The sequence below is a fragment of the Anolis carolinensis genome, chromosome 6 (assembly GCF_035594765.1).
Source record: "Anolis carolinensis isolate JA03-04 chromosome 6, rAnoCar3.1.pri, whole genome shotgun sequence".
Classification (NCBI taxonomy): Eukaryota; Metazoa; Chordata; class Lepidosauria; order Squamata; family Dactyloidae; genus Anolis; species Anolis carolinensis.
Window position 1 is genome coordinate 6,887,616 of NC_085846.1, and position 27,821 is coordinate 6,915,436.

At 42.9% G+C, this 27,821-nt stretch overlaps 2 protein-coding genes, 1 long non-coding RNA gene and 4 other non-coding genes across 9 annotated transcripts; 4 read left to right on the top strand and 3 right to left on the bottom strand.

Moving 5' to 3' along the window:
- The first annotated feature begins 7,648 nt into the window (after window positions 1-7,648).
- On the top strand, window positions 7,649-16,640 carry LOC103280462 (transcription factor HES-7.1-A). The gene is made up of 4 exons (XM_008119577.3): window positions 7,649-7,954; window positions 10,522-10,617; window positions 11,494-11,572; window positions 14,796-16,640. The coding sequence occupies exons 1-4, from the start codon at window positions 7,910-7,912 to the stop codon at window positions 15,269-15,271; spliced, it is 696 nt and encodes a 231-aa protein (XP_008117784.1). The 5' UTR covers window positions 7,649-7,909; the 3' UTR covers window positions 15,272-16,640.
- Window positions 16,641-18,278: 1,638 nt separating this feature from the next.
- trnag-gcc (transfer RNA glycine (anticodon GCC)) lies at window positions 18,279-18,349 on the top strand. The gene has a single exon. It is a non-coding gene; the product is annotated as a tRNA-Gly (tRNA).
- Window positions 18,350-18,668: 319 nt separating this feature from the next.
- On the bottom strand, window positions 18,669-18,742 carry trnat-agu (transfer RNA threonine (anticodon AGU)). Its single transcript has one exon. It is a non-coding gene; the product is annotated as a tRNA-Thr (tRNA).
- A 713-nt stretch (window positions 18,743-19,455) lies between these two features.
- trnaa-cgc (transfer RNA alanine (anticodon CGC)) lies at window positions 19,456-19,527 on the top strand. Its single transcript has one exon. It is a non-coding gene; the product is annotated as a tRNA-Ala (tRNA).
- Window positions 19,528-20,189: 662 nt separating this feature from the next.
- trnas-uga (transfer RNA serine (anticodon UGA)) lies at window positions 20,190-20,271 on the bottom strand. Its single transcript has one exon. It is a non-coding gene; the product is annotated as a tRNA-Ser (tRNA).
- Window positions 20,272-20,868: 597 nt separating this feature from the next.
- On the top strand, window positions 20,869-27,777 carry tmem107 (transmembrane protein 107). 3 transcript variants are annotated; one of them, XM_003226660.4, is made up of 6 exons: window positions 20,869-21,099; window positions 21,743-21,842; window positions 22,810-22,877; window positions 24,440-24,540; window positions 24,951-25,047; window positions 26,964-27,777. In XM_003226660.4, the coding sequence occupies exons 2-6, from the start codon at window positions 21,756-21,758 to the stop codon at window positions 27,031-27,033; spliced, it is 423 nt and encodes a 140-aa protein (XP_003226708.1). In that variant the 5' UTR covers window positions 20,869-21,099; window positions 21,743-21,755; the 3' UTR covers window positions 27,034-27,777. The 3 variants fall into 3 exon arrangements, with proteins under 3 accessions (XP_003226708.1, XP_008117783.1, XP_016852475.1); XM_008119576.3 differs by lacking the exon at window positions 24,951-25,047 and adding an exon at window positions 26,724-26,820 and having other exon boundaries at window positions 20,883-21,099; window positions 21,725-21,842; XM_016996986.2 differs by lacking the exon at window positions 24,951-25,047 and adding an exon at window positions 26,724-26,820 and having other exon boundaries at window positions 20,885-21,099.
- Window positions 23,161-26,725, bottom strand: LOC134292535 (uncharacterized). The gene is made up of 2 exons (XR_009999780.1): window positions 25,219-26,725; window positions 23,161-23,537 (listed from the first exon to the last, which is right to left on the bottom strand). It is a non-coding gene; the product is annotated as an uncharacterized LOC134292535 (long non-coding RNA).
- Window positions 27,778-27,821: the final 44 nt, after the last annotated feature.

Sequence of the window (27,821 nt, forward strand, 5' to 3'; positions counted from 1 at the left end):
GACAGATAATCCACAATAGCTGCTTTTTGAACTGGCTTATCTGAGACCACACCACCTTGAGTCCCCTCCTGGGTGAGAAAGGCAGGGTAAAAGTATAGTAAATAAATGTAATCCAGTTCAATGTGGATTTTATACAGCTGTGTGGAAGGGGCTTGATACACCAGGTTGCTGTTAAAGCCTCCAGAGCAGAAAAGTTGGGAACTTTTCTAATACATTTCCCAGGTATTACAGCTGAGCATGTCACCATTTGAAGAAGAAGGACACTATGGGTTGCTGTGAGTTTTCCGGGCTGTATGGCCATGTTCCAAAAGCATACAGCCCAGAAAACTCACAGCAACCCAGTGATTCCGGCCATAAAAGCCTTCAACACAAGCTTTACCCACATGATTCTGTGGGTAAAGCTGGATCTATATAATCCAGTTTCAGAATGCATATTAACTAACTTGTACTGGATTATATATGACTATCTACAATTCAATGCAACTACATTATCTGCAGTCAGAAACTAGATTATATGGCAGTGTAGATGGGACTTCAATCTGGTGATATGCTGGTACCTACACGTTAGTGGTGTCCACCAAAATGCTGGCCACACCTAAGATGGATCTACACTGCCATATAATCCAGTTTGATGCAGTTAATCTGAATTCAGAAAATGGATTATATGACACTGTAGATCCAGCCTTGGAAGGCAAGGAAAAGTAGGGAGGAAGGAGAAAGATTGGCAGCATGGGAACCTCCACACTCTTTCCAGCATGTTTCCATCCTCATCTCTCCTTTTTGGAGGGACCTGTGAGGTGTGGGTTATTTTAACCCATAGTTTTCACAGTAGAGATGGAGACATGTGTTTGAGGGAGTTGCCAAGACAGATGTTCAGCCCCCCCTTGAGACAAAAGGCCTCCGAGGGATGGCTTTTACAAGGCAGGTGTGAACATAGGGTGAGTCCCGTAGGCTTATCTAATCACAGAATCATAGACTTGGAGGAGACCCCAAGGACCATCCTGTGCAACCCCATTATTCTGTCATGTAAGAATAATACTCAATCCAAGCCCTCCCGACAGATGGTCATCCAGAGAAGGTGACTCCATGCATCTCCCAGGCTGCATATTTCATCGTTAAAGGGCTTTTACCATCACAACATTCTTCCTAATGTTTAGATGGGATCTCTTTTCCTGAAATTTGAATCCATTGCCATATAATCCAGTTAAATGCAGTTAATCTGCATTCTGAAACTGCATTATATGGCACTATAGATCCAGCCCAAGGTTCTCTTGCCTGGTTAATTTAGCCCAATGAAAAACACACCAGTGGACGTGCAATTCTCTTCTGCACAAAAGCAAAGGGATATTTTCCATAACTGGCCCAAAGCCAGCATAAAACAGCTAGGTATTTATACATTTGCTTATGGAAAGTCCTCACTCTTTGCATCAACATCATAATACACCATTTACCTTTGCACATACATATTTGTATTCACATCCCATAAAAACAAGTGTGACGGCACTAAGAAGGAGACAATAAATATTAGGATAATAATCCATGCTATTGTGTTCCCTCTTTCTATATATGATAAGAAAGTGGATAGGAAGACAATCAACTCCTTTGAGTGGGAGGAGAGTTCTGCAGATGGTGCAGACACCTAAAACGCCCAACTAATGGGTCCAGGAGCAAATCAAGCCTGACTAAACTGAGGATGTTGTACTTTGGACATATCAAGAGAAGACAATAGAAAAGATAATAATGTGTTGTCGAAGACTTTCATGGCTGGAATCACTGGGTGGCTGTGAGTTTTCTGGGCTGTATGGCCATGTTCCAGAAGCCTTCTCTCCTGTCATTTCACCCACATCTGTGGCAGGCATCCTAAAGAGGTCGTGAGGTCTGTTGAAAACTAGGCAGGTGGGGTTTATATATCTGTGGGATGTTCAGGGTGGGAGAAAGAACTCTTGTCTGTTTGAGACAAGTGTGAATGCTGCAACTGGCCACCTTGATTAGCATTGAGCAGCCTTGCAGCTTCAAAGCCTGGCTGCTTCCTGCCTGGGGAAATCCTTTGTTGGGAGGAGTTAGCTGTCATGTCAGATAACACAGATAAGCCATTGAAATCCACAAGCGTGTGGGCAATTTCAGCAGAAATGAGGAAACCATGAAAATGAACAAAATCTGGCTACCAGTATTTAAAAACTCTACAATCAGGACAGTAAATAAAGAGTAACACTCAAAAAACAAGGGACTTCCAAACAGGAAAGAATGAGGGCCAGCTAACACCTCCCAACAAAGGATTCCCCCATCCCCCATAGCATGGAGTCATGGCAGTCAAAGTGGTATCAAACTGCATTTATTCTACAGTGTGGATGCAACCTGGGTATGCAGCTACAAATCCCAGCATCCAGATTGTTTTGGGTCGGTCCTAAAGCAACGGCCCACTGAGTTCATTGAGTGGAGGCCAGAATTTAGGGGAGAAAGTGGACTTTTCCTCCACCCTCTTTCTTCTGCGTGCCATTTGTAGTTTTTGGGCACCTTTGCCATGCTCCTCGCCTTCCTCCAAATGGGAAGGTTTAAGGCCTTGGCACCTCTGATCTCCTTTGTGGGAAAATTCTCATCTTTTTATTCCACTGCTGGCTTCTCTTCCACCAAATTATAAGGAATGGGGTGACAATGGGGGCTGAGGGACGTTTCTGACACCTCCACTTTTATGGCGCTGAGAATCCCGGTTGGCCCTGGTTTCCCACAAGCTGCTCGCCATCCTTAGGGCCACCATAAAAGACCATAAAAGGCCTGGTGCTTTCTAAGTGGCCCTAAAATTCCCCTTAAACCTGTTAAAGAATAATACTGGGGGGATCTGTTATATTGCAGGCCTTCTTTTGGCAGCTATTTGAATGTGTGTTTGGGCAAAATAATGAGAATGAAGGAGAAGAGGAACATCAACAACTACTATTATTATTTAGTCCATATACACATTAATATGGACATTCTACAGTGTAGATCAAGCATGGGTAAACTTAGTCCCTCTAGGTGTTTTGGACTGCAACTCCCACCATTCCTAACAGCCTCAGGCCCTTTCCTTTTGCCCCGCAGCCGCTTAAGCGGCTGAGGGGCAAAAGGAAAGGGCCTGAGGCTGTTAGGAATGGTGGGAGTTGGAGTCCAAAACACCTGGATGGCCCAAGTTTGCCCATGCCTGGTGTAGATGCACCCTTTGTTATAATTATTCATTAAGGAGGACCATGAGGTTTTTGCCACCTCCATCTGGGCAGAAATGTCCTCTTCTCTCTGGAAGTTGTGCCTTCCAGAAGGTCTCGCTAGATGGGGGACAATGGGAGTTGTAGTTCAATGAGAGCACCATGTCAGAGAACAACATTAGGAGAAGCCAGGCATTGGAAACTTTGGGGAGTCATGATCAGTAGGGAAACTAGGGGACAATGATTCCATTCCTGGATCTAGTCCAAACTTGAAGGCAGTGAATCTGTTCCTGGATCTAGTCCAAACTTGAAGGCAGCTATCTAAGTGATGGGCCAACATTAGCAGAAGCCAGGCATTGGAAACTCTGGGGAGCCGGATCGGTAGGGAATCTAGGGGACAGTGAATCTGCTCCTGGATCTAGTACAAACTTGAAGGCAGCTAGCTAAGGTTGGTAATGGACCAACATTAGCAGAAGCCAGGCATTGGAAACTCTGGGAAGCCAGAATAGTAGGGAAACTAGGGGACACTGAACCTGTTCCTGGATCTAGTCTGAACTTGAAGGCAGCTATCCAAGGTTGATGATGGACAAACATTAGCAAGAGCCAGGCACTGGAAACTCTGGGGAGTCATGCTCAATAGGGAAACTAGGAGACAGTGAATCTGTTCTTGGATCTAGTCCAAACTTGAAGGCAGCTATCCAATGGTGGTGATGGACCAATATTAGCAGAAGCCAGGCATTGGCTTAAAGGCAATTATCCAAGTTTGATGATGGACAAACATTAGCAAGAGCCAGGCACTGGAAACTCTGGGAAATAATGATCAGTAGGGAAACGAGGGGACAGTGAATCCGTTCCTGGATCTAGTCTGAACTTGAAGGCACATATCCAAGGTTGATGATGGACCAACTTTAGCAGTAGCCAGGCACTGGAAACTCTGGGAAGCCAGAACAGTAGGGAAAATAGGGGACAAGGAACCTGTTCCTGGATCTAGTCCAAACTTGAATGCAGCTATCCAACGGTGGTGATGGACCAACATCAGCAGAAGCCAGGCATTGGAAACTCTGGGGAGTCATGATCAGTAGGGAAACTAGGAGACACTGAATCCGTTCCTGGATCTAGTCCGAACTTGAAGACAGCTATCCAATGGTGGTGATGGACCAACATTAGCAGAAGCCAAGCATTGGCTTCAAGGAAATTATCCAAGTTTGATGATGGACAAACGTTAGCAAGAGCCAGGCACTGGAAACTCTGGGAAATAATGATCAGTAGGGAAACTAGAGGACAATGAACCTGTTCCTGGATCTAGTCCAAACTTAAAGGCAGCTATCCAAGGTTGGTGATGGACCAACATTTGCAGAAGCAAAACATTGGAAACTCTGGGAAGGCAGAACAGTAGGGAAAATAGGGGACAGTGAATCCATTCTGGAATCTAGTCTGAACTTGAAGGCAGCTATCCAAGGTTGGTGATGGACCAAGGACATCAGAAGCCAGGCATTGGAAATTTTGGGGAACCAGATCAGTAGGGAAACTAGGGGACAGTGAATCTACTCATGGATCTAGTCCGAACTTGAATGTAGCTATCCAAGGTGCCAAGCTAGAAAGTGGGTCTCTTTGATGTTCAGACTTAAGCCTGGAGCAGATGCATCTCTGAAAAGGGGGATGGAGAGAGCGGCCCCCTTCTTCCTTCCCTGCTAATTTGCTTGATGGGGGCAGAGAATGAAATATGCAAGAGTGTGGTTGACTCAAGGGCCTCTTTGTTACCCAAAAGAGAGTTAAGGAAGCCTCTTTAACATTAGATCCTTGGCTTGCATAATCCACCCCCACCCACACCAGTAATGGAGGCCCCAACATTAGTAAGTGAATGGGCTTCACCCCGGGGGTCCCTCAAATTGCAAAAGGGGCGTATGTGTGGTCGCAAGACTCCATTGATGTAAACCCATTGCATTATTTGGGGTGGGCTTCGCGTGGGAGCTTGACCCTCTAAAACTCCAGGTCTTTTGAGAAGTGGTTTTGATCCCTTTCAGAACACAACCGTTTTCTACTTTGTATCGGGGTTTGATCTTTGTTTCATTGTGTGCTGTCTATGTAGAAATCACCATTGGGGAACAAAGGGTCATCTAGTCCAATTCTCTGCCTATGCACAGCCCTGAGAAGTGGCCAAATAACCAGCGCTTTTTGGCAGAGAAGGTTCAGGACCTTGTAAAACTATAGCTCCCAGGATTCTATAGCACTGAATTTTCATTTTACTCTACTCCAAGGAGAGCCATTGTGGTATGAAGTAGTAATTTGAGCATTTGGAGACCAGGGTGCAAATCATGGAAACCCATTGGGTGACCTTATGCAAGTGACACTCTCTCAGCCTCAAAAGCAGGCAGAGGCAAATAGGATCTGAATACATTTTGCTAAGAAAACCCATCTGAGAGGTGCCATAAGTTGGCAGTTATGGAAAATAATACTAATAATTTATTATTTACGGCACTTTTACCCCGCCTTTCTCAACCCTGGAGGGGACTCAATAATAATAATAATAATAATAATAATAATAATAATAATAATAATAATAATAGCCTGATGCTGAGCATCCTTTGCTTTCATTTCATTGTTTACATCTAGCAACTGCTTTCAAAAGTTTAAAAATATTCCGGAGATTGCAAGAGGAGAATGAGAAATATCCAGAAAGTCTTATCTTATTTCTTAGAATGTGTCTGCAAGAATGCTGCATGGCTTGTTCTATGGAGCCATGCTGATCATTAACTAAATTGGGCATCAAAAAGCAGCAGGAAAAGCGAACAGGCAAACATAAACACAGCCAATATAACGGGCATGGGCAAACTTTGGCCCTCCAGGTGTTTGGACTTCAACTCCCACAATTCCTAACAGCCTACCAGCTGTTAGGAATTGTGGGAGTTGAAGTCCAAACACCTGGAGGGCCGAAATTTGCCCATGCCTGCAATATAAGAATTCTAGACTGGAAGGGTTTTCAGTGTCTCGCTCTTTGCAATGCTGGAAATATGTGGAAACGTTCATTTGGAGGGTGGAATTTTAACAGACGGGAACAATGCGCTCATTTGACCCCTTAGCAGAGTGAAAAAACCAAAAGAGAACAAGAAAATGTAAAGACAGCAAATACACAAATTGTAGAACGGAAGGGGTTTCGAGGTGTTATATTCCACGATGCTGAAAATATGCAGAAATTTATTTTGGGGTCAGAATTATAACCAAAAAAGAGCAATATGCCCCCATTTGAAACCCTAACTTAGGTCCCATCTACACTTCCCTATAATATAGTTTGAAACTGTCTTATATGGTCAGTATAGACAAATATAATGCAGTTCAGTGCAGTTGAATTGCATTATTTGACTCTATACCAGGCCTGGGAAAACTTCAGTCCTCCAGTGTTTTGGGGTTCAACTCCCAGAAATCCTAATCATCTTACCAGCTGTTAGGAACTGTGAGAGTTGAAGTCCAAAACACCTGGAGGGCTGAAGTTTGCCCAGGCCTGGTCTACATAGACCATATAAAGCAGGTCTAAACTGCATTATAGGGCAGTGTAGATAGAGCGTTAGTGAAAAGCAAGGAAACGGAGGAGACCTAAATTGGATTGGGGTTGTTGTGTATTTGTATGGCCATGTTCCAGAAGCATTCTCTCCTGACGTTTTGCCCACATCTATGCCAGGCATCCTCAGGTTGCGAGGTATAAGTTGGATTGCTACAAGTTCCTTCCAATCTTCCCTTTGTGAACATTTCATTATTGTTATGATTATTGTTATGATTTTTTTTTCGTGTCAGGAGCAACCGGAGTTGCTTCTGGAGTGAGAGAATTGGCTGTCTGCAAGGACGTTGCCCAGGGGACACCCGGATGTTTTGATGTTTTACCATCCTTGTGGGAGGCTTCTCTCATGTCCCCGCATGGAGCTGGAGCTGATAGAGGGAGCTCATCCGCGCTCTCCTCGGGTGGAATTTGAACCTGGCAGCTTTCAGGTCAGCAACCCAATCTTCAAGTCATGAGGCTTTTATCTCCTAGGCCACCGGAGGCTCCTATTGTTATGATGATGATGATGATGATGATGATGATGATGATGATGTTGAAGAAAATATAAGGAATGTAGGGAAATTCACATTTGGAGGTTGAATTTTAACTGAGAAGGACAATGCCCTCCTTTGACCCCTTAAGATTGCTAAAAGCAAGAGGGAAAAGCAGGCAAAGTGAGCAAGAAAATATCAAGACAGCAAATGTTAGAATTCTAGAATGGGAGGGTTTCCAGTGTCTTCTATTTTGCAATGCTGAAAATATGGGGAAAATTTATTTCAGGGATGAAATTATAACTAAGAGACCCTCATTTGACCCCCAATTTTAGTGAAAAGCAAGGAAGAGGAGGAGACTTGCATGGGATGGGCCCTGATTTCCTTCCAATCTCCCCTTTTCCCGGGTGCCAAGTGTGTGGAGCACACTCCTGTCCCCCCAGGATTGGACAGAGAGATCAAAGCAAAGGGGAGGGAGGTGTGAAGTGTCCCTTAAAGGAGCGGAATGGGGTGTGGGGTTCTCTAAGGGCAGCCAGTAGAAGGGGAGAAAGGGGCACCGGAGGGGGGAGAGGGGTATAAAAAGAGGCCTCCCTGCCTTTGAAGAGAGAGGAAGAGGCAAACGTTGTGACCTGTGGAGCAACCAAGGAGTGCAAACACCTTCGTCCCGGCCTGCTCCCTCCTCCGCCCCCTTTTCTTTGGGGTCCCGACCAGTTATGAAGATGACAAGCCAGAGATGGGAAAGCAAAGAGGAGAAGAAGGTAGGCTGGGTGGCTTTGGAAAGATGGGATGGACAGTGAATTCATGTGTTGATGGTGAACACTAAAAAAATTGCTTTAGAAGGAACTACATGGGTGCATCTACACTGTGGAATTACTGCAGTTTGATACCCCTTTAAGTGCTGTGGTTCAGTACAACAGAATAATAGGGTTTGGTGAGGCACCCACACTCTTTGGCAGAGAAAGCTAAAGACTTCATAGAACTACAACTCATGTGATTGCATAGCATGGAGCTCAGACAGTTAAAGTGTTGTTAAACTGCATTAATTCTACAGTATAGATGAAACTCAAGTCTCTGCCAGAGCAGGAACCCACAGCAAAAGCCCTCCCTTGAGAAGAGGAGAATCTACCAGCTAAATTGCATTGTTAAATCAACAAAATAGAGGGAGCTGGGTAGGTTTAGCTTGGAAAAGAGAAGGTAGAGCAGTCACATCCTTAAACATCTAACCAGTTATTGAGCAGGAAGTGAAGCAAGCTCAGAAACTAGCACATGAATCAATGGATTCAGATAACATGAAATTCCACATAAACATTTGTAGGAAGAACTTGTTGGCCATAAGATGCACTCAAGTGTGGAATAGACTGCTTTGGACGGTGGTGAACACTCCATCTTTGGTTGGAGGAGCATCTCTCAGGAGTGCTTCAGTGTGTCTTTTTGTATGGCAGAGGGTTGAACTAGATCAGACATGGGTAAACTTGGGTCCTCCAGATGTTTTGGATTTCAACTACCGGCTGTTAGGAATTGTGGGAGTTGAAGCCCAAAACACCGGGAGGGCTGAAGTTTGTCCATGTCTGATCTAGTCCAATCCCCAGGCAGTAAATGAACCTATGGATAGATGTGAACAAAACATCAGGAGAAAATGTTTATGGAACATGATCATACAGCCTGGAAAACTCACAGCAACCCAATGATTCCGGCCATGAAAGCCTTCGACAACTACAGCTAAAATGACCAAACTCTACCTCAAAACTTCCAACAAAGGAGAATCTTTCTCCTTCCAAGGCACCTGCTCCATAGTTAAAGCTCTCATAGCTGCAGGAATTTTCCCTAATGTGTAGCTATATGGAGGGCATTGTCTCTGCAGATAAAAATCCCAATTCTCTTGCAGAGAGTGGGACTTTGGCCCCTTCTACACTGCCAATAATCCAGATTGTCGACGCAGATAATCCACATTATCCACTTAGAACTGCATTATACCGGCTGTTAGGAATTGTGGAAGTTGAAGTTCAAAACACCTGGAGGGAGGGCCGAAGTTTGCCCATGCCTGGTCTACACTGCCATATAATCCAGTTCAAAGCAGATCATCTAGATTTTATATGGCAGTGTAGAAGGGGCCTTTGAAGATCCTTCAAGCAGATTGATCTTGTCTTTGTTCCATTTGCATGCCCTTTACAAGCCATTTTTCTTCAGATACTGAAAATACATTTCTGAATGCTCGACTGATATTTCACTATTTAACACAATTTTTGTTCCTGGGTTATAAATGTCATTTCCTAATTGGTACTATCATAAAAACATGGAAAACTTTGTTTCGATGGGACATCCTGCAGCACATTTTGCTATAGTTTTCCAATGAATATCTCATCTAGTCTCAACCAATTCAACATAGTTTGTGGTAGCCACAAAAACAAAGTTTCTGGGATAGAACAACTATTTTCAAAGTAAGTACTGCACAGTCAAACAGGAAATAACACTTTCAAACCAGGAATAGAATTTGTTACTTAATGTTTTAAGTACTTTGTATCGGCTGGAATTTGGTTGCAGGACCATGGATGCTCAAGTCCCATGATACACAACAAAAGTTAGTTACATGGTGTTTTAAGTACAGTAGAGTCTCACTTATCCACCATAAACGGGCCGGCAGAACGTTGGATAAGTGAATATGTTGGATAATAAGGAGGGATTAAGGAAAAGCCTATTAAACATCAAATTAGGGTATGATTTTACAAATTAAGCACCAAAACATCATGTTATACAACAAATTTGACAGAAAAAGTAGTTCAATATGTAGTAATGCTATGTAGCAATTACTGTATTTATGAATTTAGCACCAAAATATCACGATGTTTTGAAATCATTGACTACAAAAATGCTTTGGATAATTCAGAACGTTGGATAAGTGAAACTCTACTGTACTTTGTATCAGCTGGAATTTGGTTGTAGGACCATAGATGCTCAAGTCCCATGATACACAGCAAAAGTTAGTTACATGGTGTTTTAAGTACTTGGAATTTAGTTGCAGGACCATGGATGCATATGTCCATGGAAAAATGTGTCCCTTATATAAAATGGCAAAATCAAAGTTTCGCTTTTTGGATCATCAAAAATTCAAGTTGTGGATAGTGGAGTCCCTGGATATGGAGGGCCATGTTCAAATTTTGTAGACTGAAAAAAATTCAAGATGAGAGAGACTTAATTGGGGAGCGGAATCACGCCCTTTTGGCCTAGGAAATGGGGTTTCCTGTTTCAAAAGCTCTCCCTTCTCTTTCCTGTCTTCCTTTCCTTTTGTGTGTGTTCTCCTCCTTCCCTCCCTCCCTTCTTTCTGTAGCTCCTGAAGCCTTTGATGGAGAAGCGGCGGAGGGACCGCATGAACCAAAGCCTGGACCGGCTCCGGGTCTTGCTCTTCGAAGCCACGCAGGATGAGGTAAGAGAAGCCAGAGAGGCCTCCGGTCCAAAGGCCTTTTTTGGGATTTAATCCCATATTGACCATTCCTGAAATCTCATCCAATCGCATCTTCTTGAACCTCAAGAACCGGGCATCGGGAATCAGCACTGGATGACCTTCCTGCAAGACAAGCTGTCTGCCCTGCATCGGCATAGCTTAGCATTTGATGGCTTTGGTCCATATTTTTTCTGTCAAAATTGCAAATGTGTGTTGTTGAAGGCTTTCATGGCCAGAATCACTGGGTTGCTGTGAGTTTTCCAGGCATGAAACAATCAGGGCCAGCTATCACCTTACAACAAAGGATTCCCTCAGGCAGGAAGCAATCAGGCTTTGAAGCTGCAAGGCCATTCAATGCTAATCAAGGTGGCCAATTGCAAAATTCACACTTGCCTCAAACTGTTCTTTCTCCCACCCTGGACTTTCCACAGATAAATAAACCCCACTTGCCTAGTTTCCAGCAGATCTCACAACCTCCGAGGATGCCTGCCATAGATGTGGGTGAAACGTTAGGAGACTATGCTTCTGGAACATGGCCGGACAGCCTACAAAACTCACAGCATCTATCTTTGCCATGTATTATTTCATTGCCATTTTTGTTGGAATAATGCTTTTAATAACATTAACTTAGGCTCATAGCAATTAATATTATTATGATCCTTCTTCCCTGGCCCTTTGTTCTCCCTTTCCGGATGTGCCCCAATTTCTAAGAACCAAACACTGTTTTTCTTCCTCTCCTTCCCTTCCCTCCCTCATGCCTGAAAAAGTAACTCATGTGCAAAGAATATTGTATTTTCATTCCTCCTTCCCCCCTTTTTTCTCTCCCCCTCTTCTTTTGTCATGTTTTTCTCTCCTCAGAGACTTAAAAACCCCAAAGTGGAAAAGGCAGAGATTTTGCAAAAAACGGTTCAGTTTCTGAAGACTCAGCCTTTATCAGGTATAATCTTTCTTGTATCCTTTCATTCATTCATAGTCTCCTTATATGTAAAAGGGCAGCCTCTCCAGAATGTGGAGCCCCACAAAGACGTGGGACTACAAATCCCATCACTTCAAAGCTGTGTGATAATGGGATTTGTAGTCCCGCATCCAAGCCTTTTGTGGAAATGCAGAGGGACTTCCCTGCAGATGATCGCTTCATCCTCCAGAGATGTGGGATTATAGATCCCATCACCTCATGTCTGTGGTGATGGGATTTGTAGTCCCACATCAAAGCTTTTGGGGAAAGGCAAAGGGACTTGATTGCAGAAGTCAGAGCTATGGGATCTCTGGCTACTGTGCCGACAGTGTGATGAATATGTTTTGAGTTTTAATCTGACCTTTAAAGGATCTTCACAAAATCCAGATTGCCTGCTTTGAACTGGATTATATGGCAGTGTAGACTCATATAATCTAGTTCAAAGCAGATAATGTTGATTATCTGCTTTGATAATATGGATTATATGGCAGTTTAGAAGGGGCCTGAGAGGCTAAAGGAACTTTGAGGAGGACAGGGTTCAGCACTTTGGCTAGCTCTATTAAAGTTTGGGCTCAGATTCATCACTCGTTCGACATGGGGATCATCTACACTGTGTAATCATCAGTGCAGTTTGACACCACTTTAAGGGCTATGGAATTATGGAAATTGTAGTTTTACAAGGTCCTTAATCTTCTCTGCCAGAGAAGGCTGGTACTTCACCAAACTCCATCTCCAAGGGTGCCATAACATGGAGCCATGGTGGTTGAAATGGTCTCAAACCGCATTAATTCTACAGTGTAGATGCATCCAGGTGTCATTGACAATGGAGAAAACTTTACTTGTTTAACAGGTAAAAAGCACATGAGCCCTAACATTAATAGAAACCTAGTTTTTCTCGTATTCGCCTGAAATCCCCTTTCTCTCCCCAGCATCGCATTCTGTGAACAACCAACACTCACTTAAGCATTTGTCTTTCTTTTTCTCTCTCTCTCTTCCTCCTTCCCTGCAAAAACCCACCCCTTTCCTTCCCATAAAACCCACTTCAGGTTTCTTTACTTGCCACCTCAAATGTCTGGCATTGTGGGGTAAGTGAAATGGGAAAGGGCTGTGTGTTCTGCCTGGCGGTTTCTTGTGTGGGGGTGCCATGCCCGTCCCTTTGTGTGTGTGCCCAGATTTTCCCATCATTCTGCAGCCTTTTGGACAGTTGCATTGGGCTGCGGAAAGCAAAAGACTCCCGTTCAGGTTTTAATTAAATCCCAAAGTAGAGACACTAAAAAGATTCTATATAGATTGAAGATGAGAGCAAAGAGGATTCCAGATTTGAGGGAGGATTAGCTTGTGAAAACAGGCCAAAACATCAACAATAAGTTTAGCTGATGGTTGTTCTGTCTTGTCCAGGATTCCAGGTCTTTAACCAGAAATGGTGAGTAGCTCCAATGTGAGTAGGTGCAGTCTCATGTTTTCAATTGAGATTTAAAGGAGTTCTCCAAAGTACGAAAACAAGAGAGGGTCAACACCTTGGATAGTGCCATTAAAGCTCAGGTGAAAACTTGGCGTATGCTCAACAATCCATAGATATCCTGGTGCAAAGATGCAGCCTATGTTAAACAGCTGAAACAATGTGTGAGGAAAAAAATCACCACATAACATCCAAACTAAGTGCGGAAAATGCAGTATTGCAGTGTATTAACTTTTATCTGTACTTCCTTTCTTCAAGTTCTATTTACAGGGAAGTTGGACACTCTGGTGGGTCTTAAAATGGGCCTCCGGTGTGAGGTGGCTGAGATCCTGAGATAAGTGCCTGTATTTCTTCAATTCTAAGTCGCCATTGGTTGTAAGACACACACTAATTTCAGAAACAGAAAAACAGTAACTAACAGAAAACACACACACACACACATATATATATACCCAGCATTGCCTGGGGCCCCTTCTACACTGCCATATAATCCAGATTATTAAATCACATCAGATAATTTGTATGAGTCTACTCTGCCATATACTCCACTTCAAAGCAGATAATCTGGATTTTATATGACAGTGTAGAAAGAGCCGGAGTGTCATTGGGACCGCTGCTGACCTTTCCCCTCCATCCCTTTCCTCTCCTTTCCTTACTTCCCTCCTTTATCTTTCTCCCCCCTGCCCTCCCTCCCTTCTCCTTTCCCGTTTCTTTCTTTCTTTCTTTCTTTCTTTCTTTCTTTCTTTCTTTCTTTCTTTCTTTCTTTCTTTCTTTCTTTCCTTCTTTCTGTCTTTCTTTCCTCCCTTCCTCTCATACACATCTCCTTGCATTACAAGTGGCATCATAGAGGGCAACTTCACCTAGCAACAGCCAATCCAGTGACATCACAAAGGGCCACTTCACCTAGCAACAACCTTTGTGATACATACATACAAACATACCTCGACTTTTATAGAGAGATAAAAAAGCACCCATGATTCTAGGGCCCATTCTATACTGCCATATAATCCAGATTATCAAATCAGATAATCCATATTATCTACTTTGAACTGGATTATCTGAATCTACACTGAGATATAATCCAGTTCAAAGAAGATAATATGGATTTTATATGATAGTGTAAATGGAGCCTTAGGGGCCTTCCAGACAGACCCTACATCCCAGGATCTGATCCCAGGTTTTCTGTTTATCCCTGATTATCTGGCATTGCAAACTCATATACAGTAGAGTCTCACTTATCCAACACTCGCTTATCCAACATTCTGGATTATCCAACACATTTTTGTAGTCAATGTTTTCAATACATCATGATATTTTGGTGCTAAATTCGTAAATACAGTAATTACAACATACCTGCGTATTGAACTACTTTTTCTGTCAAATTTGTTGTCTAACATGATGTTTTGGTGCTTAATTTGTAAAATCATAACCTAATTTGATGTTTAATAGGCTTTTCCTTAATGCCTCCTTATCATCCAACATATTTGCTTATCCAACATTCTGCCGGCCCGTTTACGTTGGATAAGCGAGACTCTACTGTAATTCAGTTTAAAACAGAAAACCTGGGATCAGATCCTGGGATGTAGGGCCTGTCTGGAAGGGCCCTCCGTTTTCAGCTGTTCACATGAGCACAGAGATGTTTCAGTGCGTCTTAGAATCGAAGAAATACAGTATGTTCCCACTTTGGTATCTGGGACTCTAAATTGCCATGTTTTCCCCTTTTTTTTGGTTGACTCCACACCACAGAGACGAAGCACAAAGAGGAGGCTTTCCTGCAAAGATACCGCAGCGGCTACCGGGAGTGCCTGACGCAAGCCACCCACTTCCTCCGAGGGAACTCGGGCCTCTGCCAGGGCAAGAAGGCCTACTTGATGGAGCACATCTGCCACTGCATGGAGAAGATCGCGGCCAGCCCTCGGGCGGAGACCCACCAGCCGCCCTCCACGGCTTCCAGCCCCGGATACGGTGACCTGCAACAACGCTACAGCCCCGATGTGTTTGCGAGCTGCAGTCCTGCTCTTGGGGGAGCTCCCTATGTGTTGCACCCACCTCCGGCCGGTTGCCCCATCCGCCAAGGACTGCAGGCATCTCGCATGAATGGCTTGGGCCAACCAAATGGATGCAGCCGGCCGTCTTCGCAGCAGAGCAAACTCTCGGAAACACGGAATCCTGTAACGGCGCAGAATCCACAAGCGCTCAACGTTTGGAGACCCTGGCCTTGAAGAGCCCACTTCTTTTTTCCTATCCTCATCTTGTAAATGTATATTAAATTCTATATATATATTGTATATAATGGGTTTTATGTTGGCAAAGAACCAGAGGTGTCTTTTCTATGGTGGCGGTGGATTGGTGCTTTGCTTCTTCTTGTACTTTTCTTGGGGGGAAAAGACTAGAAATTGGACACAACACATTGCAAATGATGTCTATACTGTAACTATATCTAAGTAAACACACTATATCAGGCATGGGCAAACTTTGGCCTTACCGGCTGTTGGGAATTGTGGGAGTTGCAGTCCAAAACACCTGGAGGGCCAAAGTTTGCCCACGCCTGCACTATATACACACATAGATGTATATGTACATTGTAATCAGGAAATTACATCCCAGAAATATACAATGAACAGAATGGACTTGCTTAATGGATGTAATGAGGACAGTTTCATAATTACTTTTAAATTGTAGCTTTTAAAAAGGGTTTTGGATGGGAATTTTCAAAATTTTTGGGACTTTGGGTAAAGAAAAAAACGAATGCCACAAGTAATTTTTAAAATATTCTAATAAGACATGGCAATGGCAACGAGTGATGGGGGAGGGGGGGGACAATTGCTTTCCAAAGCTTACAAAGAGCGACAGTGTTGTCTTTTAAATTTCCCTTTGTCTCTTGTCATTAGTGCTGATTGAACAGAGCTAGATTATAATTATTGGACTCTGAAGAAAATTTGTGACGTGGGTTTTATTTTCATGGTGATTTTCTCATCCTCTGCATTTACTAGCCTTGTTTTGTTGGGTGGGGGATTTGGGTATTTTGGAAGAGCAGAATATTTCTTGATTTTCCAAGAAAAGCTTATAGTTTTAAATGCTCAGACTAAAGGACAGTGTGCAAAACCATAGCCTTGTGACTGTGTTTTCAACATCCTGCCACCTCCTGGTTCTGTGAGCCACCTTCTCTGACCATGCACGGATGACAGGCTACCTTTCATGTCATCGATTTTTCAAAGGAATGATCTTGGCTATCCAATGGCCAGCCACTAAATAGGCAACATCCCTTTCCTGGGACTGGACACAACCAGGAGGAAAAAATGACTACTAGGAGATGCATCCCTTGCCCATTTTCCCTGGACTTTCCTTTCTCTTGGAGAAAAAGAGTTTCTGTAAATTCTGGCAAGAAGGAATCTAGTACTATATCTCATTCAACAACAACAACAAAATTGCGGTCTGTGTGTCTGCCAATGGCACCCCTAACTATGCATACTCTCTACTAACTCTCTGAAATTATGGATAACACTCTTTATGCATCTGATGAACTTGCCTGTATTTTGCAAAAGCTCATGCTAGAATACTACTAATAATAAATCCAGTCTTTACAGTGTCTCCAGGACTCATTTTTTGTTGACATTCTTGTTAGGATATTCTGTTATGTTAGGAAAAATTACCCCAAAACAGCGGAGCATCCAAAAATATGTAAAAGCAGGATATGTATAGTTGAGCATTCAGCTCACAGCAAGCAGAGTGTGAAGTGCCATGTGGCTGTAAAGAATTCAGAGCTTAGGAGGCCCCAAGCACTACATCACTCCTGACACACAAGCAGAGCGAGATCTCAATACACACAGCACACACCAAGATGCCAAAGTAGAAGTCAAAGACAAAAGGCATACACCTGCAAAGTATTCATTGTACACAACCAATCAGAAGAGAGGAGAGAAAAAAATAGATACTGCACATTCCAATTGTCATTCAGGAGGGGGGGGATTTCCCTCAGCCTATTTTAAGCTAATTAACTAACTACTCCTCATTGAGGACTGCAGACTTGGGCAGTGTGGAGTTGAACTCCAACAATTCTCCCATCTTTCAATATTGCTTTCAATATTGCACAACTTTCTAGGGGTTTGAAAGCTGGGCTTCAACAGACCAGGGTCTGTTTTGCCATTGAGACCCAGTGGGTGACTTTGGATGAGTTACAGACCCCATCTACACTGCCATATAATCCAGATTATCAAAGCAGATAATCCACATGATCTGCTTTGAACTGGATTATATGAGTCTACACTGCCACATAATCCACTTCAAAGTAGATAATTTGGATTTCATATGGCAGTGGAGAAGAGGCCTCCTATAATCCAGTTCAAAGCAGATCATGTGGGTTATCTGCTTTGATAACGTGGACTATATAGAAGGGGCCTACAAGGGCCCTTAGTTGGAAACTACTTGAAAGCATACAACTGTAAGACAATTACCTTCAAAGGGTCCTGGCTGAGGAGGGAAATCTGGCAGAAAACTTAGTCTCATGAGAGATGCAAAAAGCAAAGTTTATTATAGCTATGATAAGGCAAACAGCCGTAGGCACCCATTTCAATGGGTCCCGTACCATGCAAATGGCTGCCACAACATCTATGTAGCAAACAAAGAATATATACCTTTGGCTTATCTAAAATTGACCAATGGCTGAGGGGCTTCCTCACCTTTCACGCCTACTTGGCATAAATGATATCAGTGACCTCACTTGTTTACTCTGCGCTTTCTTCTCTCTTTAGAACTTTTTGGAGAAAGGCACCAGCTCACAGGAAGGGAGGGGCATATGCAGAAGCAAAGCTACATAGGCAAAAGTTTACTATTTTCTGTCTTATGGTCCCTTCACAACAACAACTTTGGGAGTCAATAATAGTTTTATCATGTCAAGGTATTCACCTATTGAAAAGCTGTGTGGTGTAGTAATTTGGGTGTTGAACTAGGACTCTGGGGATTTGGGTTCATAACCCACTGAGGCCCCTCTTGCACTGCCATATAATCTAGTTTATCAAAGCAGATAATCTAAATTATCTACTTTCGACTGGATTAATATGAGTCTACACTGCCATATAATCCAGATCAAAGCAAATAATCTGGATTCAGAAACTGGATTATATAGCAATGGAGATGATTCTTATAATTAGAAATTTAAAAAAAACTATCTGGAGAGATCCTCGGTTAGGGCATTATATCAATGCAACAAAAGATCTCTTTCCTATGTGAGCATTGGTGGTTCAGTGGTAGAATTCTCGCCTGCCACGCGGGAGGCCCGGGTTCGATTCCCGGCCAATGCAGCGCGATTTTTGTCGGCCTTTAAAATTACATTTTAAAATTAAATATAACCATGATTCTCCTTCACTTTTGCAAATACATGTTCCTGCACCCCACCTTCTGTCTTGGATGTTTTCTCTGTGTAATTAATCCCCTGGGAAGCATGCTTTGCAAGCAAATGGGTGTGTGTTCAATGCTGAGTTTTGAAAACTGGAAGAAAGTTTGGCTCTGGAGAATGGCGGAATCATCGTGAGTGATTAAAAAAATGAATGAATTTAAAATGTAGTTCGTTATTTTTAAAGTTAAATAGGGAATATAGAGGAAGGATTGATTATAAAAAAAAGGCACCGCTGGGATTCGAACCCAGGATCTCCTGTTTACTAGACAGGCGCTTTAACCAACTAAGCCACGGCGCCAGTTAGCAAGCCGCTCCTCCGGACTGCATTCTGAGGATGTATAGATGGAAAGGGCGGGGGGGAATAAAAACAGTCGATTGGTTTATCAAGAAGGGAAGGATGTGAGGTCCTTTGAAGGTCTTTCAAGCTAAAATCGAGCAGAAAAAGGGAAAACCAAGAGCTCGTTGCAGAACCGGACAAGAAAGAGCTAAAAACAACGTGCCAAGTGAGGAAAATGCATTGCAACTTGTATCCCTTCTTACTTAAGAGTAGATCCACAGAATCCATGGGGATTATACATGTGTTAGGTCCCCCTTCAAGCACAGATTGCAATAAGTAAAGATAAAGATTGACTTGGAATCATTTGGTCTTCCTTATATATATACTTGGATTGCAACTTCCAGCATGCTTCCCTTTAGACTCTGCTGGTGATTGCAATTCAATCACATCTAGGAAGGGAGCGGCAGGATTCTCTGCAGCAAAATTGTAAATTTCTTTTTCCTTCCAGGTGCTCTGCACATGCTCATAGACACCTTATTGCCAAGGAAAGCGTGCTGAGCTGTGAAATGGTGAGTGGGATGTCTCAAAGTCTATTTAAAAGGAGAAGTGATGGAATTGTTTGTCCCTTTTTTAAAAAGCCGGGCGGGGAAAGGAGACTAGGAAAAAACAAAGCTGCAAAGGATACTGGGTAAGGAATATAAATAAGCAGACCCAAAGGCGGTGGAAACAGGGTTGGGGATGTAGCTCAGTGGTAGAGCGCATGCTTCGCATGTATGAGGCCCCGGGTTCAATCCCCGGCATCTCCAGTTATTTTTTAATTTTTGGTACCTAATCAGAGTCCTTCCTTCATTTCCTTTTGTTGATAGAGATCTCTTTGCTGCATAAGGAGGAAAATAACAAAAGGGGAAAAAGATGCAATGCTTGGTTTAAAAACAGAGAGCTCTCTCCCCCCTAAATATAGTATGATGGGGCACCAGCATACTTGGGCAGCTCTTGTGAAACTACAGCTCCCAGGATTCCATAACATTTACCCTTGGCCTTAATGTTTATTCTACAATGTAGGCCGCATCTACACTGTCAAATAATGCGGTTTGAACTGGATTATATGCGTCTATACTGCCACACAATCTAGTTCAATCCGCATTATAATTGTAGTCTATATGGTGCCATAGATACACTCATAGCCACAAAGGTAAACAATTTCGAAATACTTCAGAATCCGGTACAAATGATACTCAATCTTTCTCTTATTCTCCATCTGTGTTTACAATACACCCCATGAAACTGGAGGAAAATCCACGCGACTTTCTGCCATCCACAGCAATCAGGCTTTTTTCTTTCTTTCCCAGAGTAAATATTCTACATTGAACAGACATGCGCAGTAAAGACCACCAGGACCAGTTATCCTTTGGCAACTGTATTTTTTAAACTGGGGTTTATGGGGGATACATTCCACGCAAAATAGATGCGCTGTGAGCAGGATTCGAACCTACGCAGGGAGTCCCCATTGGATTTCAAGTCCAACGCCTTAACCACTCGGCCATCACAGCGGTACACAGGAAAGCCTTTGTAACCTTTCCAAAAGAAGGCAATTTGGGAGGGATTGTCTTTAGGTGCATTCACATTGTAGAATTAAAGCAGTTTGACACTACTTTAACTGCCATGGAAATGTGGGAATTGTAGTTTAGCACAATCATTAGCCTTCTGTTCCAAAGAGTGCTGCTGTCTCACCAAACTACAAACCCCAAGATTCCATAGACAAACTGCATTAATTAATTGGTTTCCCCTAAATTTCTTAGAAGAAATATTCGAGGGAAATGGATAGAAATTATCCAAGAGTGCATCTACACTGCGGACTTAATACAGTTTGACACCACTTTAAATACCATAATTCTGGAACCACGGGACTTGTAGTTTTAAAAAGTCCTTTCTGCCAAAATGGACTTAGTGTTCTAACAAACTACAAATTCAAGGATTCCAGAGCATTTGTGACTTAAACGTATATTTATTATTATTTTGAAATCATTATTGTTAAGTATTTATTTATTTACTATTATTAAAGTCAAACTGCATTAATCCCCCACCGCCCAATGAGAAATAGTACAGTAATGTCACAACTGAAAAAGAGTATTTTCCTTTGGTTGTAGTAAGAGGAACGAAATGGCAAGCAAGAGGTTAAAAAGACGGGCATTTACCCACAGTAAAAATGGTCGACTAGGCTTTGTCACGCTTGGAAAAATCTCGCGATACTATAGGAAGGACAAAACAACAGATCAAGCCTCCCAAGCGGTTGCTATGGGCAACTCGGGCGAGGCCTAGTGCCAAGGTCTCAAACTCGAGCCCTGTGGGGAAGTTGAATGTTCCCGCCAAAACAATAGGTGAGTAAAGTGGGGAGAATATGGGGCTCTATTCATGGGTTGGTTCATTAATTAATTTGATGAATTCCATTAGGAATGCTAGTTGAAATAAAGGACAGGCCTGTTGTGCCTTGAATGGTTATATAGCAGAGAGAATTTCAGGTTTTACTGTTTTATTGGCAGGTTTTTAATACGTTTCAAATGTTTTCAGGTGCAAGGCTTTGTTTTGATTTTGAGGGCGCGAGCTTTAATAATAATAACAATAACAACCGTTATTATTACCATGATTATCATTATATCCACATAAAAGTCCAAGCCAAGTCAACACCAATCACACAAAATATTATTATTATTAGTTAGATTTATGTCTCGCTTTTCTCTCTTAAAAGATACCTGAATTGGCCAAAGCACTGAAAATACAGTGTACACTTTAACTGCCATGGCTCAGTGCTATAGAAGCTTGGGAGATGTACTTTGACAAGGTCTTTAGTTTGCCTCACCAAACATCAACTCCCAGGATTCCATAGTATTGAGCTATGACAGCTGTTCCGAACTGCATTCATTCCATGGTATAGATGCACCCATCATCTCATGCTAACTCTTCACAGTGATTTGTTCGTGTCTTTCATGTCCTCTCTGTTGACAGGATTGCATTGCTCTTTAGGTGCTAAGAGAGAATGCCTTTGGTCAGTGGAGTGGTACCTGCACGGTTCCTGACCATCACGGCCCACTTGGTCATCGTCATCACCATCTTCTGGTCAAGGGTGAGAGACCCATCCTCATCCTTGGGGTGCCGTTCCAACCTCTTGAAATGTGCTTCCAATTGTTTGTGCTTTGAAAAACCTCCTCCTAATGCTGTGTTTTATTTATTTCATGACAAATTAAGAGGAGTGGTGGTTCTCATGAAGCTTTCCCTTAATTTAAGTTTACTGGAAGGAGGCTGATAGCCATGCTGTGTGAAAATTAATTACTGTATGCCCCTCTCAAATGAACTTCAGCAAAACACCTTCCCTTCCTGGACAGATAGGCAATTCATTTAGTGATGCTGAATGTCTGGGACCAGGGAGAGCAAATGGGAATAGTTGTGGGTAGAGTCAGGGGTGTATGGTAGAGGCATAGTTGGAAGAGCCATCCAGTTCAGCCCGCTGCCCTGCAGGAACACAGAATGAAGCCCTCCCGATAGATAGCCATGTACTGTTCACTACTGGCATTACAGTTGGAGATGCTCAGTTTTTCTATGCAAATCCAGCTGAGATTCACTCTGAGACAGGAAATGTTTAAAGAGGCTTTGCTCTCCCCGGGCAGTAATGGGAATTTCTCAAAGTAGAAAGGGAAAATTTTCCAGCCCTCTTCTCTGCCTCTTAGATGCATCCCACACAGAGCCCTTCCCTGCTTCGAGTAGAATCTCTCCAGAAGGGATAACAGGAGTGAAGGATGTTGAGAAATAAGATGTAAGGGGTTGGTCCGAGATGCAAGATGAAATGGCCATCTGTTGTCAGAACTACTGGGAACTTTTTTGATTACAACTTCCAGAAAAGGATTTCCCCCTTTTCACACGCTGAGTATGGTAGAAACATAGTCAGATGTGCTTAATGAAAGAGCCCAAAGCAATCTGTACCTTCAAGGGGGACTTTTTTGTGGGAGTGAGAGTAATGCCTCACACAAAAGGAATAATGGGGCTTGCTAGTGCCTGGGCCCTTGTTCTGGGCCAACACATTGTCTGTATTCTAGGAAAACAATGTCCGAGCTTCATTACCCCTCCAGTGCTCTTATGAGGAGTTTGAAGATCGGGACACAGAGTAAGTACCCTGCCTGGGGGCTATTCCTTCTTCATATATCTTCTGTAATACATATGTAGTTTCTCTAAGATCAGAGTCCCTAGAACTAACTGCTTTTTTGCATGGAAGCCTAAGAACTGCATTTCACTTTCTTCTGTTGCCATCCATTACTTAGATCAGCGGTTCCCTAACTGTGTTTCCTGGAACCCTAGGGTTCCACAAAAGCATCATAGGGGTTCCACAAAAAAATCTTTAAAACCAAATGTGAAACTAATTTTAAAATAAAAGCACATGAGGCCAACTATTTGATTTGCAGCACCGTAAAATCTATTTTGTCCTATAACTATTGCTATCCATTACATAGTTTCTGGCTACACATTTCAACATTTTGCAACCTGAGTTATTCATACATGGTCAATTTTTCATGTTGATTTCACATTTCTTTTTGTTCTTTTTTCTTGAACAATTTTTGAGATAAAATACATTTTGGATGTTGGGATACTGGGCTGTTGTTCATAATATATCAGAATAAAATTAACTCAAAAACTAGATGTTACATAGGGAAATTCAGAGACATACTTGAAATAGAATAAAATGATCCAGAATATATTTTTGGTTAAACAAATCAGGGATAGAGTTAGGGTTCTGTGGCAAATGAAAGTCTTCTGAACGGCCCCATCACTGAAAAAAAAAATTAGATTACTCATAGAAAGGCAGAATTCAATCATTAAAAGTAAATGAATGAACTTCAAATAAATATTTTTAAATGCAGTTATTCCCTCCCTGTTTCACTGTGATTTGCACACTGTCTGCCATATATCAGCACCTTGGAGCTATCCATAGTGCTGGGCTTTCTTCGGGAGCAAAAGGCAGCACTTTAAAGTTCAGACTAAAACACAGACTACATTTATTTCCCCACTAACATAGGCCTCACCAGGCAGAAATATTCATGTTTATGATTGTGTTTTACTAATAGTAACAATAAAAATTAGCAAAATTGGACGGGGGAGTCAGAGGAAGAGAAAGGAAACTGAGGCCCCATCCACACTGCTATACAAAATCCCTTCTACACTGCCATATAAAATCCTGATTATCTGTTTTGAACTGTATTGTATGGCAGCGTAGAATCATATAATCCAGTTCAAAGCACATTATGTAGATTATCTGATTTGATAATTTGGATTCTATTGCAGTGTAGATCCAGCCCCAGTTAATGTTGAAATGACTGTTCGTGTTGTGGAACCATGTACAGAATTTACTTTCCTTTGCTCAGCAGTTTCGTGCTCTTTCTGTGTGTCTGTGCATATGAACATTAGACAGAGAAAGAGATTGGTTGCTAGAAGCAAGATCAAGAAAAAAATGCCAGGTTTCTTTAGAACAGGAATTGGCAAACTTCAGCCCTCCAGGTGTTTTGGACTTCATCTCCTACAATTCCTAATAGCCAGTAGGGCGTTGAAGTCTAAATTGTGGGAATTGAAGTCCAAAATGCCTGGAGTGCCGAAGTTTGCCCATGCTTGTTCTAAAGAAACCTGTCATTTTTAGAAAAATGATTAACATCCCTTCTTGTGGCTTTCCCTCTCCAGGTTGGTGGTAGCGCTCTCGATAACCCTTGGCCTGTTTGTGGTGGAGCTGGCTGGCTTCCTCTCTGGGGTGTCTATGTTCAGTGACGGACAAAGCCTTCTCTGTATCCTTTACGAACGGAAGAGGGGAATGCAGAAGATAGATGAGAGTGGAGAAGATAAATCCATACAGAGGGCAGTTTAGATGTACTGACCAGGCTGCTCATAGCCAGGCTGACCCCAAGTGTAGAGAACCAGTTTTGATACCAATTTGAAATTCACATTTCACTCAATCCAGTGGAAGTGTGCATGTTGAGGAGGTGAAGCAACCAGAATCCTCACTTTCGTTAGCTTGGACATAATTCTGCTCACAACCAGTTTCTGTCATTGTGATTACAGCTTACAGTCCAGTGCCAAATGCAGTTTCGTTGGCAACCCACTCCTCAAATCTTACAGCCACCCCATTAACACTTTGAGGTTGTTATAATGCATTGACTGTTGTGGCTCCCTGACTGAGCATCCCTCACTGTTCCAGCTACTGTTGCTCACTCATCTGCTGTCATCACATTAATATTCTTCCTCTTTGAACAGTGGGACAGCAACCTCTACTGGTGGATCCTTGCCTTTTGCAGGTCAGTTCCAGAAACTGCAACATACTCAAGCAGCCATCAGCTACTACTATGCCGCTCATGGGAAATGGGTAGGGGAGGACAGAAGAATAAATATAAAAGTTGAAGTTAGGCCACATTGAGCAGCCATGGGAAGAAGCAAAGTCTCAAAATGAGGGCTATTGCTTTACTTACTTACTTAGGTGATCCCTTGTAGATCGAGAATGATGGTCCTCCAGTTGTGGGGTCTTGGGGGTGGGTCCATAGATGGCTGAAGAGACCTATTCTTGATCCGCATATTCTCCCACAGTGGAGACATCGGTTTCCAGGTAGAAGACGGTCCCAGTCAGGGTTGGTTTGATGTGCTTTCCTCTTGGCACATTTCTCCCTTAAGCCCTCTATTCGTGCCTCTTCGAACTCCGCAGCACTGCTGGTCACAGCTGACCTCCAGCTAGAGCGCTCAAGGGCCAGGGCTTCCCAGTTCTCAGTGTCTATGCCACAGTTTTTAAGGTTAGCTTTGAGCCATCTTTAAATCTCTTTTCCTGTCCACCAACATTCCGTTTCCCATTCTTGAGTTGGGAGTAGAGTAACTGCTTTGGGAGATGGTGATCGGGCATTCGGACAACGTGGCCAGTCCAGCAGAGTTGATGGCGTAGGAGCATTGCTTTAATGCTGGTTGTCTTTGCTTCTTCCAGCAGCTGACAATTGTCTGCCTATTTTCCCAAGAGATCTGCAGGATTTTTCAGAGGCAATGTTGGTAGAATAGCTCCAGGAGTTCAGTGACGTCTGTAGACATTCCACGTTTCGCAGGCATTTAGGGTTGGGAGGACAATGGCTTTATAAACAAGCACATGGTATCTCTACGGATGTCCCAATCCTTAACACTCTCTGCTTCATTTGGAGAAATGCTGCACTCGCAGAGCTCAGGCAGTGTTGTATTTCAGTGTCAATGTTGACTTTTGTGGAGATGGGGCTGCCAAGGTAGCGGAAATGGTCGACATTTTCTAATGTTACACATTAAGGGGCTATTGCTATACTTTTAGAGTTAGGTGTGTTGTCTTCTCATCCATAGAATCTTGGCTCCCTTCTTGCATGTATTAAGATATTAATGCCACAATTTTTTTGTTCTCTCAAAAGCAGCAATGGACAAAGTGATTGTGAAGCTGCACACTCCCCCAAAACCCTTTTTTGGGACCTCAACCATTCCAAACTCCCTAGTTTTTCGTTCTTAGGCAAAAAAGTGGGATTTTCTCACCTCAAAGTCTCCAGAGGTTGGCAGTTCATCTTTTCAATAGGGTGAAGCCTGCTCTGCATTATCTATCTTTAAAAATATGCATTTTCCCCAAACTAGTGGTCATTTACAATAAGAGGAAGGCAATCTGTACAGCTTCTGGAGTAGCCAGAGACAGGTCCTATATCCCAGGATCGGATGCCAGGTTTGTGAGGTCACAACCTCTGAGGATGCCTGCCATAGATGTGGGCGAAACGTTAGGAGAAAATACTTCTGGAACATGGCCATACAGCCCGGAAAACATACAACAACCCTGCGATCCAATTCATGTTCAAAAGAGAGCCCTCTTTCCACGTTTAGTGCTGAGTGGGTGTCAGTTCTTCCCCTCAAAATGGCTAGTAAAGGTTTTCAGTTTCACAGACTCGGCCACCCTTAATAAAATAATAATTTCCCTGACTGACTGCATCAGCTCTGGCGGCTCACTGTAGCGCCTCCATCTGTCTCTCCTTTTTCGTCTTTGAACGCTGGGAGATTGTCACTTATTGGTACATCATGGGATTCTGCAGGTAGATTCATAGCTCTCTCTCTTTGTGTATGTTTGTTTTAGAATGCACTTATAAGACTACATAGGTGTGGTTTGTTTGTTTGTTTTAATCTCTTCCCATGAAGTCGGCACTGACCTTTTCTTCTCTGTCCTTTCCCCTTCCAGCGCCTTGCCTGCTGCTGTTGAGGTCTTGCTCTTCATCTCAGTCTTTGGACTGAAGAAGAAGCCTTTTTGAAGAACTGGGGCACACGGTACAGAGGAAGAGAATTTCATAGAACTTTTTTAAGGATCACACTGTGGGAGGGAATCTCCCTATGAATCCTGTAAGACTGATGCGTCAGTACTTTTCAGCGGAATATGGAAATATGACTGCAGCCGGAGAAGGGGAAAGGATTGAAATATCTGGGGCAGGGGCTCTGTTTTGTGCCCTCCTTCCCAGATTTCCCTCTTCATCTTTGCCCTTTGTCTCCATTCGTAATGGTTCCTGTTCTTTCGAGACTGGGGTCTCCTGCAGCATGCTGGTGCCCTCCAGCGGAGTCTCTTGGCTGTTGCAACCTGTCCTGCATCAGCAGGGAATCTGCACATTTAACAATGATGCACATGTTTTCATCCATAGTGCCAAAATCAACCTTCAGAAGAGATTGAAAAGTTTATGGCTGGCTGGCCAGCCTCTGTAACAAGCATAGGCAAACTTTGGCCATCCAGGTGTTTTGGATTTTAGCTTAAGCAGCTGAGGGGGGAAAGGAAGGGGCCTGAGGCTGTTAGGAATGGTTGGAGTTGAAGTCTAAAACACCTGGAAGGCCAAAGGTCACCCATGCCTGCTCTGCAAGGATCACAGTCAGATAATCACCTTGGAAGGAATAGTGTTTGTTTTGCGGATAGACATGTAATTTACTCTGTGTAGATGACGGTTGGTGGTGCTGTTTTAAGAATAAAATGGCTTAAAAAAACCTTAATAAAACCAGATCTTTCGTATAAACCTGAAGATGTAAATAGTACTTCTTAAACTTGATTTGAAAGTTG

Coding starts and splice junctions, on each gene's coding strand:
- LOC103280462 (XM_008119577.3), top strand. CDS start 7,910: ATGAAGATGACAAGCCAGAGATGGGAAAGCAAAGAGGAGAAGAAG. Junction 10,618..11,493: donor TCGAAGCCACGCAGGATGAG/GTAAGAGAAGCC, acceptor TTCTCTCCTCAG/AGACTTAAAAACCCCAAAGT. Junction 11,573..14,795: donor GAAGACTCAGCCTTTATCAG/GTATAATCTTTC, acceptor TCCACACCACAG/AGACGAAGCACAAAGAGGAG.
- tmem107 (XM_003226660.4), top strand. CDS start 21,756: ATGCCTTTGGTCAGTGGAGTGGTACCTGCACGGTTCCTGACCATCACG. Junction 22,878..24,439: donor TTTGAAGATCGGGACACAGA/GTAAGTACCCTG, acceptor TTCCCTCTCCAG/GTTGGTGGTAGCGCTCTCGA. Junction 24,541..24,950: donor TGACGGACAAAGCCTTCTCT/GTATCCTTTACG, acceptor TCACTGTTCCAG/CTACTGTTGCTCACTCATCT.